Source organism: Sminthopsis crassicaudata, chromosome 4 (assembly GCF_048593235.1).
Source record: "Sminthopsis crassicaudata isolate SCR6 chromosome 4, ASM4859323v1, whole genome shotgun sequence".
In the NCBI taxonomy this organism is placed as follows: domain Eukaryota; kingdom Metazoa; phylum Chordata; class Mammalia; order Dasyuromorphia; family Dasyuridae; genus Sminthopsis; species Sminthopsis crassicaudata.
The window spans coordinates 440,203,024-440,218,825 of NC_133620.1; the positions used below are offsets into that span (position 1 = coordinate 440,203,024).

Genomic DNA, 15,802 nt, shown 5'->3' on the forward strand with positions numbered 1-15,802 from the left:
TCCTTAATACTGTTTTGACCTTTATATTTTGAATTAGCCTTGCACATAAGTTCAGGAAATGTTTCAGCCTTCTGAAATGTTCTTCTATCTGCAAAAATTATAGATCTGTTTGCTCATCCGTGCAGTATTGTATTCCCTCCTCTCCTTTGGATAAAACAGTATACACCCCATACTTAGCATTCCATCTAAGACACAAATTCCCATTAAAATTTAATGATGGTTACAGAAATTAGAAGTATAACTCACTCAATTTTGTATTGATCCAACTTTTTTTTAGCCTCAACTGGTTTTCATTTTATTTTTTTCTCCAATTTCTGGGGCTGATTTTATGGGCATGGGGTAAAAAGCATGAGGGACGTAATTGGAGCTAAGTTTATTCTTTTTTTTTTTTTTTTCTTGTGAGGGCATGGTAAATCACCATAGGTAAAGCATCCAGCCTGCCCATTGAAAAGAATTAAGGTGCTCACTATGGGTTTGTAGTTTTAGTCCAATGTAGAGCCCAGTGCTGATCAAGACTTTGTTTTGGGAAAAGACTGACCTAAAAATATTGAATAAGTCTAGCTCACAAAAGCAGAAAAACTTGAGAGAGGTGGCCTTCTGTAGTCACCCAAGGTGCCTGCAGGTAGAGAGGGACGAGGGCTTTCTTTTGGCAGATGGTGCCCCAGACACTTAGGTCTTTGGAGTCTCTTTTTTCTGCTCCTCGTGCTTAAGAAAGAGCTTCTTGTGTTTGACCTTGTGCTGCCTCAACATCTCGTCTGAGGGTGTTTTGTGTCTCTGGGTGGCTTTCTCCACAGTGGGCCCTGGAGATGCGAGATCTTTCCTTGGCAGCAGGAAGCACACACCTAGAGAATGCTGGAGCTGCAGGGGGAGAGGGCCCACTACCACAGCGGAGAAAAGCAAAAAGGAAAAAGGCCTAGGGACAGACAGCGCTGAGGGCCCCCCGCAGCCGTGACTGCCGCCCCCCGAGAAGAGTGTGGCGAGCCAGTCCCCGTTTGTGACTTCAAGCTCAGGATTCCAATCAATGCATTCCAGTAACCCTAAAGTGAGGAACTCTCCATCAGGAAACACACAGAGGTAAGGGGAAGCTGCTGGCGGGAGATGGGCTGGGAAGAGGGAGAGGTCCAGAGCTCAAGGGCAGCCTTTTTCACCTGTTTGGGTCTCCCGGGCCCTCCTTTTCCTGCTCACTTCTCTCAGCCTTCCTTTTAACATGGTCTCCCCCTGCGAGCCGGCAGCAGCCCCTTCTCTCCTGTAGCATGTCTGGGAGGGATTAGCCACCCGGGGAGATCCCCCACCTGCCTTTGATCCGCATGCGGCCTTTCTCTTGGCAGCCAAACTGTGTCCTCAGGCCGGTCACGGCCAGCGGGGTGATCTTGGTCATGCCCTGTTTGTTTACTTTGAGCCAGTCCTGGTGTGAGACACTTCTGTATGTACATAGAAACAGTTGTCCTTTATTGACAGAAGCCCTAGAGATGGGGCCTCTGGGGAGCCGGAGGGCCATACTGCTGCTTCCTCACCATTCCTAGCTCCGAGCTGGGCTGGGAGAGGGGAGGAAGAGGCTGATGGGAAACACACGAAAAATTACTTGTCCTTTCCGGTGTCTATTTTGTCTTCCTGCTCTGTGCTGACAAGTGGCATCAGGAATCTGACCTCCTCCTGTTCTGTTTGTTTCAGTAGCCCCAAATCTAAGCAGGAGGTGATGGTCCGTCCCCCCACAGTGATGTCCCCATCTGGAAACCCCCAACTGGATTCCAAATTCTCCAATCCGGGTAAACAGGGGGGCTCAGCCAGCCAGTCCCAGCCATCCCCCTGTGACTCCAAGAGTGGGGGCCACCCCCCCAAAGCACTCCCTGGCCCAGGTGGGAGCATGGGGCTGAAGAACGGGGCTGGAAATGGTGCCAAGGGAAAGGGGAGAAGGGAGAGAAGTATTTCAGCGGACTCGTTTGATCAGAGGGACGCTGGGACGCCAAATGATGACTCTGAAATCAAAGGTATGTGGGCCAGAACGTCCAGAGTCCTAGGGAAGCGGGGAAGCCCCGAGGGGAGGCCCTGCGGCCACCCGACAGTGCCAGCTAGCCTTCCCCGGTGGGGGCTGAATTTTGCAGAGAATAAATAGATGCTCCTCATCCCTGGTGATAGAAGAGTTCTTCCAGAGTGACTTGAAGGGTTGTGTTTGTTCTGGAATTGTCTAGGGGGGCTGCAAGTGGGCCAGGAACGAGTGAGCTTTCCTGGAGCTCCCCTCCCTACAGTGTTCTCGGCGCCCCTTCCCTTGGTACAGCCACACGGAAGCCAGTACTTCCAGTTTGTGGATGCAAATAGCGCAAGTTGGAGTAGTTACTCTGATGCCCCCACCTCTTCACCAGCAGATTAATCTTCCGGGACTCGTGTTTTGTGCCCTCTGGTTGCCGCTTTGCCAGACTCGTCGGCACAAGAGGAAGCCTTAATGGCCCTGGCATGAGTCCGGGCTAGTCACAGCCACACAGGAATGAGCGGCCATGTGTGGCAGGGGGCTGGCGGGCGAGTCAGGGCCAGCGGGGGAGGCCGTGCCCCCCGCCCCCACGCCTCCATGCCTGCCAATCCCGTTCTTCCTGGGGCCTGACCGCGCTAAAGGAGGGACTAGCCACAATGGGAAGCTCTGGTAAAGTCAGACCCCCTCCCTAGGTGTCAGAATGAGCAGTTTAACCATAAGGATGATGGAAGATTTCCTAAGGGTGAAATCGGTTTTCCTTAGTGTGACATTCCTGGAGATGCTCAGAGATGGTTTGGGCCACAAAGCACTAACTCTGGAGAAAGGGGAAAGGAGGAAGACTGTTTCTTCTTTTTCCGCTCTTTCCCCTTCCTGTTTCTTCCTGAAACACTCATGCAAATCTTCTTTCCTTCAGAGTGTAATTCTGCGGATCACATAAAGCCCCAGGATTCCCAGCATCCCGCACACTCCATGACGCCTGCAAATGCTTCAGCCCCGAGGTCTTCCACCCCCTCCCATGGCCAGGCGGCTGCGCCAGAGCCGGCTGCGACTCAGAAGACGCCATCCAAAGTGGTCTATGTATTCTCTACCGAGATGGCCAACAAGTGAGTGGGGGCTGCCTGCTCCCAGCCCTGGGATTCTCGGGCTCCCTTGGCCTCTTGTCCATGCTGCATCGCAGCTCCCCAGCCTCAGGGTAGGCCTTGCTCACCTGGGCCAGGCCTGGGGGAGCAGGGAAGGAAGGGGGGGAGGACCTTCCCCGGGTCAGATAGCAGTTCTTCCCCCCCAGCATCCCACGTGTCCCCGCCCCCCCTTCCTCCTGGACCCGGGGGGAATGGGATGAAAGGATCCGAAGCCTTCTTCTGCTCGTGGGAGGGGAGATCCACCCGAAGCCTGACACCCCATCTTTACAGGGCCGCCGAGGCAGTGCTGAAGGGCCAAGTGGAAACCATCGTCTCCTTCCACATCCAGAACATCTCCAACAGCAAGACTGAGAGAAGCACCGGGCCTCTGGTATGGACAGTGGGAGGTGTCGGGGCACAGGGGGAGCTCTTGGGAGAGGGACGGAGAGGAGAGCGGCGCCGGCTCGGCCCCGGGCTGGGCGCTTAGGGTTGGCTCCTGACCGCCCCCAGGCCCTGGGCAAGGCCCTTCCTCTTTCCAGCCCCTAACTCTGGGAGATCTGATTTCCTCCCAAAGTCAAGGTCCTCTGACTGGTTCTGCCAGGGGGCTGCGGTGCTTGTCGGGCACCGGCACTTACTTCTTCCACCAGATGGCGTGGTGGATGGTGTTGGCTCAGTAGACCTGGGTTCAAATTCAGCTCTGTTTAACTAACTGTCTGTCCCTGAGCGAGTCATTGAATCTCTGTTTGACTCCTGTAAAATGGGTTTAATAAGGTACTTACCTTCCAGGGTTGTGAGGAAAAATGAGAGAATATTTGTAAAAAGTGCTTAGCACATCCACCGTGCCTGGGACGTCGGAGGTGCTACAATTAATATTGGGAACAAAGCGTTCTTCGAGGCATGTTTTCCTCTGTAAGTCACAAGCCCAGACCAGTCTCCAGTCACATGTTGAGTGTAGAACGAGACTCCAAGTCTCATGTTAATTGAAGGATCAGGAAAAAAGCCACAACTAAAAACTGTATCCCCTCATCCTCCTCATTATCATCGTCTTCCCACATATGTAGAGTGCTTGAAGGTTTGCAAAGTGTCCTCAAAACAGGTGCTGGTGAGGAAACTGAGGCTGAAAGAAATCAGGTGCCTTTCCCGGAGCCACATACCTCTAGTGTGTGTCTGTGGCAGAATTTGAACTCAGATCTTCCTGAAATCAAATATGGTATTTTATTTCTGTATCAACCAGTGGCCTCACTGGCTTCTGAGGAGTCTTAAGACTCTCTGGGTGGTTCTTAATGTTCTTTTCGTCTTTTTTTTTAAGTACTTATTGGACACTTTTAAGTCCTTTGAACCTTCCAAACTTGTTCTTTGTGTGTCCCTAGGTACACTGACTGGGCACTTGTCACAAATTGGGATCAGTGAGCATTTATTAAGCACCTACCGTTGTTCCAGGCACTGTGCTAACCACTGTGTATACAAAGACAAAAATGAAAGCCCCCAAGGAGCTTATGTTCTCTCAGCTAGTGTAGCCCCAAAACACTAGTCTCTTCCTGAAAGGGTCGAGGTCTAGATGTCAGAGCTCTTGCTTACTGGTTAAAAAGTCTTGCCTTGAATACTATGGGGCAGAGGGGAGGTGGCAGCATAGAGCAGATCAAAGAAGTCTCTATACCAGGCTCATGCTGGGTGCTTTCAAGATAACAAGAGAGTGTCCTTGCCCCAAGGAATCTGCAATCTAGGGGGAGAGACAAGGCATTGGAAAAGCTCCCTGATCAAAAACTGAGGTAGCCATTTCAAGAAGAGTCCTCAGAGCAAGCGATACCCTGACTAATACTTTTACTCACCATTGACATTGTTCATAGGGCAAACCTAAAGCGGGTCACCTCTTCTAGCCTTAGAAAAGGAATCACATCACATGCGGACCGACTTCAGTAAAAATGTGTATTGCACAGTCTCAGAGTTGGAAGGGACCTAAAGCCGGCTAGTCTCGTCCAAAATTCCTTCCATTCTATCCCCAAAAAGCGGTTATCTAGATTCTTGTTGAAGATCACTGGGGATGGGGCACTCACTGCTTCCTGGGGCAGCGCATTCACATCACTTCCAGGTAAAGATCCAAGCCCAAGCTCTAAGGCAGGGGTTCTCAAACTACGTGGGCCACATGTGGCCGCTGAGGACGTTTACGGGCCCGCCGGGTTATGGCAAACGGGCTGAGGGCGGAGCCAGCGTGAGCGTTTGTTGTTACTACAGTCCGGCCTCCCGCAGTCTGAGGGACGGGGAACCGGCCCCTACTTAAAAGTTTGGGGACCACTGCTCTAAGGGTTACAAAGTGTTCCCTTGTATAAAACCTTCATCTACTTTTCAGTAGCTTCTGCCCTTTGCTCCACCCTGGATCTCTGGTGCTAAGCAGAAAGTAGCACTTCCAGAGAGCTGCCTGCAAGCATTTAAACGCTGTTTGTCATGTTACCCCTAAGTCTTCTTTTCCCTGTGAGAAAGACTCCCCACTCCCATCAGCCAACTCTCACACAACATAGCGTTGAGGGCCTTCACCAGCCTTGTTGCCCTCCTCTGCGTGCTGACCGGTTCAGTAAATGCTTCCCTATAATTTGTCATCTGAAATTAATCACAGGGTTTCACATATGATCTGATTAAGACAAACTTCAGTGGGACTCAGCTTTCTCGTTCTAGACTCTGTGCTTCTCTTGATATGGTCTGAGATTGCATTAGCTATTTCAAGTGACACATCACCCTCCTGCCTCAGTAAGCTACCCAGATCTTTTTCCCATCCAATTTAATCTATCCACACGTTCCCCCTAAGCATGGAACCTTATTCTGATGCCCATTCAATTTCATCGTATTAGATTCACCCGGTATTCCTGCTTAAAGAAATCGTTCTTTGTATCCTGATCCTACCCTCTAGAACACAGACCGAAGTGAAACATTCAAAGATGTATAAGTATGTGCCTGATCCGTGTGTGTGTCTAAATTCAGGAAACAATTCATATACAAAAATCTGGTTATTGATGCACAAATGTCTGCAACAAATATCAAAAAAATTGGATCGGGAGATGAGCAAAAGGGGCATTTAGCTAAATCGGTTGGAAATAAAGCTGGCAGAATGGTGGTGGCTGGGAGAGTGACCAGAGGCTGCTAGGGAACATTCTGAACTCTCCATCCCCATGAGCTCTTTTTAACTTTCTTAGTGTTTAGACTAACAACACACCCCAAACCACATCCCTTTAAAGAAAAACAGGGTATTCCATTCATTTCTGTAGATTGCAAGGTCCCTCACCTTTGTGCAGGACTGAAAGCAGCATCAGTATTTAATAAGTGATAGTGGGGCAGCAGGCCAGGGGGTAGGAGTCGATCTGCTGCTGCCCATTGGAAAGGACAGGTCAAGAGGGGCCACGAGCGAGGGGACTGCAGACTTCTCCAGAGCAGCTTCCTGCTGACAGATTACTTACTGCAGTTAATGTGAAAATTCTTATCAGATAGGGAATCAGGGATCACAGCCTGAAAGCAGAAACCAGGAGATAGACGTCCCCCTGGAAACTCGAGGAGGAGCACTTAGTCGTCAGCCACGGAGGAGAACTTGAAGCTGAGCCGGCCGCCTCACCTGCTGCCCTCTGCTCGGGGCGCTGCGCGCTCAGCAAAGCCCGTGTTCGCTTTCTGTTAGATTTTTGATTGACTTTTGATTGACAGGTGGAGGTCTAAACACCTAGTTGTAACTCTGAGAGAAACGAAGGTGTTAGGATCAGCCTCCCACGTCTTGGGAAACTAATCCTTCCCTGAGTCGGAAACACAGCCGTGGGAAATAAGGACATGTGATATCAAACCTGTTCCTCGAAATAGATACTCGAATGTATTCGCTCCGGCAGAACTTTAGACATCCTCCAATCTAGGGGCACGCTGGTGAAGCCATTGAAGCCGCTTCCTCAGTGCCGGGGAAGGCGAAAGAAAGTCAGAGTCCCGCTGAATCGTGTGGGTTAAGTAATTGTGGCCCGGGATAGCCAGCTCCTGGGAGTAACTTTGTGGAGCCCCCAGCAGAGCTTATTCTTGTAATTGCCTTGTTACTCGATTGACTGATGATCTTTACAACTTCCTTTCTCCTCAGAACACACAGATCTCTACCCTTCGGAATGATCCCAAATCACTACCACAGCAGCCTCCGGCTTCAGCCAACCAGGACCAGAATTCTTCCCAGAATACCAAACTACAACTGACTCCGCCCATTCCGGCACCAGCACCCAAGTCCGCCGCTCCTCCCTGTCCCCTGGATCAGGACAGTCCCGGAGTGGAAAACAAACTGATTCCTTCTGCGGGGAGCCCGGCCAACTCCACGCCACTGCCTGCAGAAGGCTCTGGGCCAAACTCTACCCCCAACAACCGAGCGCTCACTCCCGTGTCCCAGGGGAGTAGCAGCTCTACCACGGATCCCAAAGGTCCCCTCCCTCCCCCTGTCTCCAGCGGAGAGCCGCCCACCCTGGGGGAGAACCCCGACGGGCTGTCCCAGGAGCAGCTGGAGCACCGGGAGCGCTCGCTGCAGACACTCCGAGACATCCAGCGCATGCTCTTCCCTGACGAGAAGGAGTTCTCGGGGGCTCAGAGTGGGGGCCCCCAGCAGGGCTCGGGGGTGCTCGACGGCCCGCAGAAAAAGCCAGAGGGGCCCATACAGGCCATGATGGCCCAGTCCCAAAGCCTCGGCAAAGGGCCCGGGCCCAGGACCGACGTGGGCGCTCCCTTTGGCCCTCAGGGACACAGAGAGGTGCCCTTTTCACCTGAGGAGATGGTCCCACCCCCCATGAACTCACAGCCGGGGCCCATGGGCCCTGACCACCTGGACCACATGACCCCCGAGCAGATGGCGTGGCTGAAACTGCAGCAGGAGTTTTATGAGGAGAAGAGGAGGAAGCAGGAGCAGGTGGCTGTGCAGCAGTGCTCCCTGCAGGACATGATGGTCCATCAGCACGGGCCCCGAGGAGTGGTCCGGGGCCCTCCCCCACCCTACCAGATGGCCTCCGGTGAGGGCTGGGGGCCGGCGGGGCCCGAGCCTTTTGCCGACGGGATAAACATGCCCCATTCCCTGCCCCCACGGGGTGTGGCTCCTCCCCCCAACATGCCGGGAAGTCAGATGCGGCTTCCGGGGTTTGCAGGAATGATTAACTCTGAGATGGAAGGGCCAAACGTCCCTAATCCTGCCTCCAGACCGGGCCTCTCTGGAGTTAGTTGGCCAGATGACGTGCCAAAAATTCCGGATGGCCGAAATTTCCCTCCAGGCCAGGGGGTCTTCAGCGGCCCTGGCCGAGGGGAGCGCTTCCCGAACCCTCCCAATTTGTCTGACGAGATGTTCCCACAGCAGCTGGCAGAGAAGCAGTTGGGCCTGCCCCCTGGCATGAGCATCGAAGGCATCCGGCCCAGCATCGAGATGAACAGGATGATCCCGGGATCTCAGCGACACATGGAGCCTGGGAATAATCCCCTTTTCCCTCGTATACCAATGGAGGGGCCCCTCAGCCCTTCCCGGGCCGACTTCCCTAAAGGAATGCCGCCCCAGCTTGGCCCCGGCCGGGAACTGGAGTTTGGGATGGTCCCCGGTGGCATGAAGGGGGAGGTCAATCTGAACGTCAACATGGGCTCCAACCCGCAGATGCTACCTCAGAAGATGAGGGAGGCCGGGGTGGGTCCCGAGGAGATGATGAAGCTGCGGCCCGGCGCCTCCGAGATGCTCCCCTCCCAACAAAAGATGGTGCCCCTGCCCTTCGGCGACCACCCCCAGCAGGAGTACGGCATGGGCCCCAGGCCTTTCCTCCCCATGTCTCAGGGTCCGGGCGGCAACAGTGGGCTTCGCAATCTTAGAGACCCAGTTGGGCCCGACCAAAGGACTAACAGCCGGCTCAGCCACATGCCACCACTACCTCTCAACCCGTCCAGTAACCCTGCCAGCCTCAACACCGCGCCCCCCGTTCAGCGCAGTCTGGGACGTAAGCCCTTGGATATTTCTGTCGCCGCCAGCCAGGTGCATTCTCCAGGCATTAATCCTCTGAAGTCTCCCACCATGCGCCAGGTCCAGTCCCCCATGCTGGGCTCACCCTCGGGGAACCTCAAGTCACCCCAGACTCCATCCCAGCTGGCGGGCATGCTGGCAGGTCCAGCTGCTGCTGCTTCCATTAAGTCCCCTCCCGTCTTGGGGTCTGCTGCTGCTTCACCTGTTCACCTCAAGTCTCCATCACTTCCTGCCCCTTCACCTGGATGGACCTCGTCTCCAAAACCTCCACTGCAGAGTCCCGGGATCCCTCCCAACCACAAAACGTCTCTCACCATGGCTTCTCCGGCCATGATGGGAAATGTAGAGTCAGGTCAGTATGCTCCCTGACCGTAAGTATATGAAGAGGAGAAGACTCAGCTTTGTCAGCACCATCCAAAGGAAGCTTTGTGCTGGAACTAAGGCACTCTGGGTGTTAGGAGGCAGGCTCCAGAATTCTCGTGCATATCTGAGTATATGTAATCAGTATTCCTCCCTCCCCTTTTAAAGACAGTTTGTCTAGTGCCACAGATGAAGCAGAGGATGCTCTTGCAGAGTCCTTCTCTTTGGAGCACAGGTACTACTAGGGACACGAGAGGAGAGGGGGAGTGTGTCTTAGTTCAGAAAATAATTTATATGCATCAGGAAAAGCACATGGAGGTGAACTGGGTTCTGTTTAAGATGATCCCCTTTTATGCCGAAATGTGAAATCGGCTGTGGATAAACGGGGCATCTTTAAGACTCTAGTGACTTACTTGAAGGTACTGCCTTTACACTGAAGGGAAACAAGAGCCCAGGCTAGACTCCATGCAGATCAAAGAACAGCTGTTCATACAGGTCGCCTCTAACTTCTTAGTTAGCTAGCACTTGTAAATTTAGATTTACTTAGTTTTGTGAATGGGACCAGAGCTGGTTAGTGGAGAAAGATGATTATAACGTACTCATTGGAGCCCCGGTATCTCCAGCTGAGAGAGATCAGAGTCAAAACAACATCCCATCTTCCCAACCAGCTGAAGTCTGTCTCTTGGCAGTGGGTAGCATCCAACAAGGATGCAGCCCTTTCCGTTCTATAATCTTTTTGATTTCAGGAATTAGGGAAGGGAGCATGGAGAAAAATTAGTGCTTAGAATGAAGCTTCAGCCTAAACTCTTCTTTATTTCGGCAAAACAAGGCACATTCTAAACTGATTGAAAGGGGGAAATGCCCATTTGTTTCTGAATATTTTAAGGGAGTAGTTTTCCATTCATTATCCTTCAGACTAAGCTTTGACTACCATTTCTAACATTTAATACCTTGTGTATTAAATTTATTTCATGCTCCCCCCAATTCCCCTTTTCTTCTTCCTTTCCTTTATGTGCCCAGGATTCTTAGTTGGAAAGTTAATTCATTCTTGATCTTCATGTATCCTAGAAACAAGTATCCTTTTTTTTTTTCCCCAGGAAGAATCTAATTTTCAATCTTTTCTGTATTTTTTTCTCTTCTCCTAGGTGGTCCACCACCTCCTACTGCTGGCCAGTCTGCTTCTGTGAATATTCCTGGAAGTCTTCCCTCTAGTACCCCTTACACAATGCCTCCAGAACCAACCCTTTCCCAGAATCCTCTCTCCATCATGATGTCTCGAATGTCCAAGTTTGCAATGCCCAGTTCTACCCCACTTTACCATGATGCCATCAAGACTGTGGCCAGTTCGGATGACGACTCCCCTCCAGCTCGATCTCCCAACTTGCCATCAATGAATAACATGCCAGGTAAGGAATCAGGTAGAAAAGCTATGTGATCACAACTTAAGAAGAAGTTTCTTGAACTATCTTCTTGGTAACTGGGTTATGGGAAGGTGAGAAATTAATAGGCCTGAGTCATCTCTCCAAACAGAGTAGTGGAAGATCTTGAAACATATCCTCAGAGTGGTCTCCCTTAACTGGCGTCAAATAAGAATTAAAATGTCTTGACTGAAGGAAGATGCCATTTCTTCGCTAAATTCAGACTGTGAAAGAGGAGCTCTTAGCAGTCCCAGGGTGCACTTGGATTAATTTCTTGGTCTGCTGGGGGATTTGCCTTGAGTAGGAAACATGTGAAACAGTTTCTTCAGACACCGAGTGGTCCATATTAAGTTAGGTAGTATTTCCTTTGATTTCAGGCAGTGCATATCCTTTATTACTTACATGAACAAAGGAAAGGAGAGCTCTTTGCTGTGATCTGAAAATCCCACTACAGGTGTCGTATAGTCAGGTTTTCTTCTTGTTACCCTATTTGGACAGGCATTTTTAAAAAATTACTGAAATTATCTGAAAAATGACCAAAACCCAATCTACATTCCCACTCTCTTACACCTTCATTCTAAAAACTATTAGGAGAGGAAATGTATGAGGTTGTGTTGAGTAAGACTTTGCTGTTAAGAACAGGAAACCAAGACTGCAGCTAAACATCCAGCTCCATCCCATTCATTAGTCGTGACATTTATTTAAAGACCAGCATAAGCAGGTTAGGTGAGACCTGCTATATGGACATAGCAAACTTCGCCACTGTGACTTTATCTTAAGGGTACCCTCAGTAGAAAAAAACAAAATTAATTCATATAGAAACTTCAGTGGAAGTCTTCGTATGCATTTTTCTATTTGTGGAGAGAAGATTGAATCCCCCAAATTGCTAATATTAGTACTTTCCTACCAAAAAAATTTGATTGCTTATAAAGTCCCAGCCTCAGGGTGATAACATACAACTTTTAAATGTGTCCATTGAAAATAATAAGATTGTGTTTTGATTAATCATTACCCTTTTTGGATTCTTTTGGTCATCTGATCTGTCCCTTTGCCTCCATATTTAACCCATTCCAGGGATGTTAATTTCTCTTCTGTTTTAAAACTCTCCAGTCCAGAAATTCTGTAATCCTTGGTTTAAGTACATTGAGAGTGGAAAAAGTCATAATTTTATATATGTATTTTTTTAATTCCTATACTAGTTTATGATGTATAACATGCAATTTAGCCTGATTTTCAGCCCTCTATTCCTTGACCACAATTTTTCAGTTGGTAAGTTTTTTTCCTCCCATCACTGCAACTACAACCTCTACACAGACGACATTTTTATACACACACATACACACTGCATACAGGTGTGTACACACGTTCGTGTGGGGGAGGGGTATGTGCATCTCCCCCCTAACTTCTCTCCCAGTGGTCAGCCTCTACAACTCCAGCTCCCTATAGAGTGGCTCTCCCTGGACATCCTGGCAGCACTTCAGAAGTGACCCAGCCCAAGCCAAGCCCACCCCCTCCTCCCTCCGGCTGCTTTGTTTTTTTGTCCAGGGTCTCATGTGTGACCTTGGGGTCACAAGGTTTCTTCCTCACCTCTTACAGTCCCTTATCGAGTCCACTTTTCTGATGCTTTTGTTCCCGTTCTCGCCACCAGCCTGGACTGCTGGAGCAGCCTCTTCACTGGCCTCCCCATCTCTGATCCGTGTTGCATTTGGCTGCCCAAGGAAGGCTTCACATCACGGCTGCCCGTGGCCTGCCTCATACAAGTCGCCTTCCCTTGTCTGGATCCAGGGCCTGGCGCGGTCTGGCAGCTGTCCTCCTTTCCTGTCCTTTGGGCACGCTCTCATTCCTCTGGTCCCGGGGTGGGCACGAGGGCTTTAAGAGCAGCTTGTAGGTGGCTCAACACTCAGCGATGAACAATCAGCTGGATTGTTCCCCCAGGCTCAGTCTGACCACAGACTCACCTGTCCCCTCTCTTTCTCTTCTAGGAATGGGCATTAACCCCCAGAATCCTCGAATTTCAGGCCCAAACCCGGGGGTTCCGATGCCAACCCTTAGCCCGATGGGAATGACCCAGCCACTCTCTCACTCCAACCAGATGCCCTCTCCGAACGCTATGGGACCCAGTATACCTCCTCACGGGGTGCCCGTGGGGCCCGGTCTGATGTCACACAATCCGATGATGGGGCACGGGTCCCAGGAGCCTCCCATGGTACCTCAAGGACGAATGGGGTTCCCCCAGGGGTTCCCTCCAGTACAGTCTCCTCCGCAGCAGGTGCCATTTCCCCACAATGGCCCCAGTGGGGGTCAAGGCAACTTTCCCGGAGGCATGGGCTTCCCTGGAGAAGGACCCCTGGGCCGTCCCAGCAACCTGCCCCAAAGTTCCACCGATCCCGCACTTTGTAAGCCCGGAGGCCCCGGGGGTCCCGACTCCTTCACCGTCCTGGGAAACAACATGCCTTCGGTCTTCACAGACCCGGACCTGCAGGAGGTGATCCGGCCCGGGGCCACGGGAATCCCGGAGTTCGACCTCTCCCGCATCATCCCCTCTGAGAAGCCCAGCCAGACGCTGCAGTATTTCCCTCGAGGGGAAGTCCCCGGCCGCAAACAGCCCCAGGGGCCGGGGCCCGGCTTCTCCCACATGCAGGGGATGATGGGAGACCAGGCCCCGAGGATGGGACTCGCATTACCCGGCATGGGCGGCCCGGGTCCCGTGGGCTCCGCAGACATCCCCCTGGGCACCGCCCCCTCCATGCCGGGACACAACCCCATGAGGCCGCCCGCCTTTCTGCAGCAAGGCATGATGGGCCCTCACCATCGGATGATGTCACCAGCACAATCTGCAATGCCAGGCCAGCCCACCCTGATGAGCAACCCGGCGGCCGCCGTCGGCATGATCCCCGGCAAGGATCGGGCCCCTGCTGGGCTCTACACCCACCCGGGGCCCGTGGGCTCTCCGGGCATGATGATGTCCATGCAGGGCATGATGGGACCCCAACAGAACATCATGATCCCCCCCCAGATGAGGCCTCGGGGCATGGCTGCGGATGTGGGCATGGGTGGATTTAGCCAAGGACCCGGAAACCCAGGGAACATGATGTTTTAAGCTGCTAAGACTGGATGTGCTGATCCTTGTCGAGATGAGATTCCAGGTCCTGAGAGCTCTGTGACGGAGCTCCGGGAAGTACGGTTGGTCACGCAATAGGAGAACAGAGACCCGAGGGCTGCTTTGGGGGAAAAAAACAAAAACAAAAAAAACTCGAATGTATGAATTTACCTGAAAACAAATTATTCATTTAATCAACAGGTGTGTTTTTTTTAAGATTTATTTTTTAAAAATTATTTTTGTGGACTTGAGTATCCCATGATGGCGCCTCCTTTTGAGACTCGGTAGCTGTACTTTGAGAATTGCCATTTGTCATGAGTTGCACCGTTCTCTGTATGTTTACGTCCTCCGGACTGGCTTCTCCCAGGACTCTTGTTTTTTTTTTGTTGTTGTTGTTTGTTTTATTTGGGGTTTTATTTTTTATTTTATTTTTTTTTGTGTACTGTACTATATTGTAAAAGGGAATTTAGCAGAGACTTTAGTCTTTGGGGTGAGAGGAGAATGGGAATGAATGCCGGGCTGTTTACTTTGGGTGGAGATCCCATCGGCAGACTTTTGGACTGTTTTCTTTCAACTCCATTGTATAGAAAAACCAAACTACGACCTCAGAGCAGAGTATTAATGAAAAGCACAAAAAAGGAACTAAGTTCAGCAGGGGGCGGGTGGGGGGAGGGGCTTTCTTTTAAAGTAATAAAGTTTAGGACATTTCTTTTTCTTTTCAGCTTGGGTGCTCATCGGCACCTTCTGCCTCTTCCCTACACACAGTCATGGTCATGGTCTTCTTCCTTCCTTGCCCACCCTCTGTAAATGGATGCCCTTCTCATTGTCTTCTGCCTTCCTGCACTCCTTTTCTCTTTGGCAGCTGCAATACTTGGTGTTATTTTGGGGGGGAAATAATCTAGCAGAGCCTTACCTTTTCCTCCATGCCTAGAACTCTCTTGGTGTCAGGAGGGAAAGACTGTCTTTGGGATGCTCTGGTATTTTACGGTCTTCTTTATTTTCTTCTCTGCCTTTCTCTTTCCCATCTTTCCATCTCCCTTCTCCCCCCAGGATTTTTTCTGTTCTTTGATTAGGAATCCCCCAAGTGATTTTTATTAACGTGGGAGTGGAACAGATGCTAAAAGCTATCCAGGATTTTTATTTGTGTGTGGGGTTTTGTTTTGTTTTGTTTTTTGGGTTTTATTTTTTTTTTTAATTTGTGGTTCCTTCCCTTTCCTCTATTCCCCTCCCAAGCGTAAAACGTTCTGTGTAACCTCCATTAAATTTGGTACAAAACCACTCGCCAGGGCTGTGGTGTCAGAAAAATAAAATATATTGTTTCTTACAAAACTGAACTGTCTTTCTTTCTCACCCATTTCAATCACTCTGTGCCTTCACACTGACATTTCTGGGTTGCTATGTGGAGCTCCAGTTCCAGGAAATGTCTTCTCCTATGAAATGTTCCAGGAGCAGAGGAGTCATTTTGACTCATCCTCCCAGATCAGGACCTCGGAGACCCAGCACCCATCACTGCATCATTCTGTTAATGAGGAAACCAAAGCCTAGAAAGGAAGAGAAATTTGCCCCGGATCCTGCCACCGGGACCCAGCCTGGGGCAGAAACTCAGGCTCCTGAACCCTTCCGGGTGTGTTCCCACCCAGAGGGCCTATTCTAAGACGGACTACATGGGTACCAGGGATCTTTTGGATAAGTTGTGAAATTTTTATTATTTTAAAGAGAAATTATCCAGAATTATTTCCATAGTACATAACTGTAAGCCAAAGTTGTGACTGGTTTCTATTTTTTTCTCCCTCTTTTAGCACCATAGAGTGTTAGAGTGAATCTTTGGTCTCTCTTCTACCACCTTCACTCACC

General features: G+C 50.7%; 2 protein-coding genes across 2 annotated transcripts; both read left to right on the top strand.

The window, feature by feature from the left end:
• Positions 1-806: 806 nt before the first annotated feature.
• Positions 807-998, top strand: LOC141540939 (uncharacterized). Its single transcript, XM_074264901.1, is given in 1 exon segment — positions 807-998. A coding segment is annotated over 1 exon segment (192 nt).
• Positions 913-15,277, top strand: BCL9 (BCL9 transcription coactivator). The gene is made up of 7 exons (XM_074263270.1): positions 913-1,074; positions 1,672-1,988; positions 2,880-3,069; positions 3,376-3,475; positions 7,181-9,422; positions 10,576-10,836; positions 12,831-15,277. Exons 1-7 carry the CDS (start codon positions 1,022-1,024, stop codon positions 13,946-13,948), a joined length of 4,281 nt encoding a protein of 1,426 aa, XP_074119371.1. The 5' UTR covers positions 913-1,021; the 3' UTR covers positions 13,949-15,277.
• Positions 15,278-15,802: the final 525 nt, after the last annotated feature.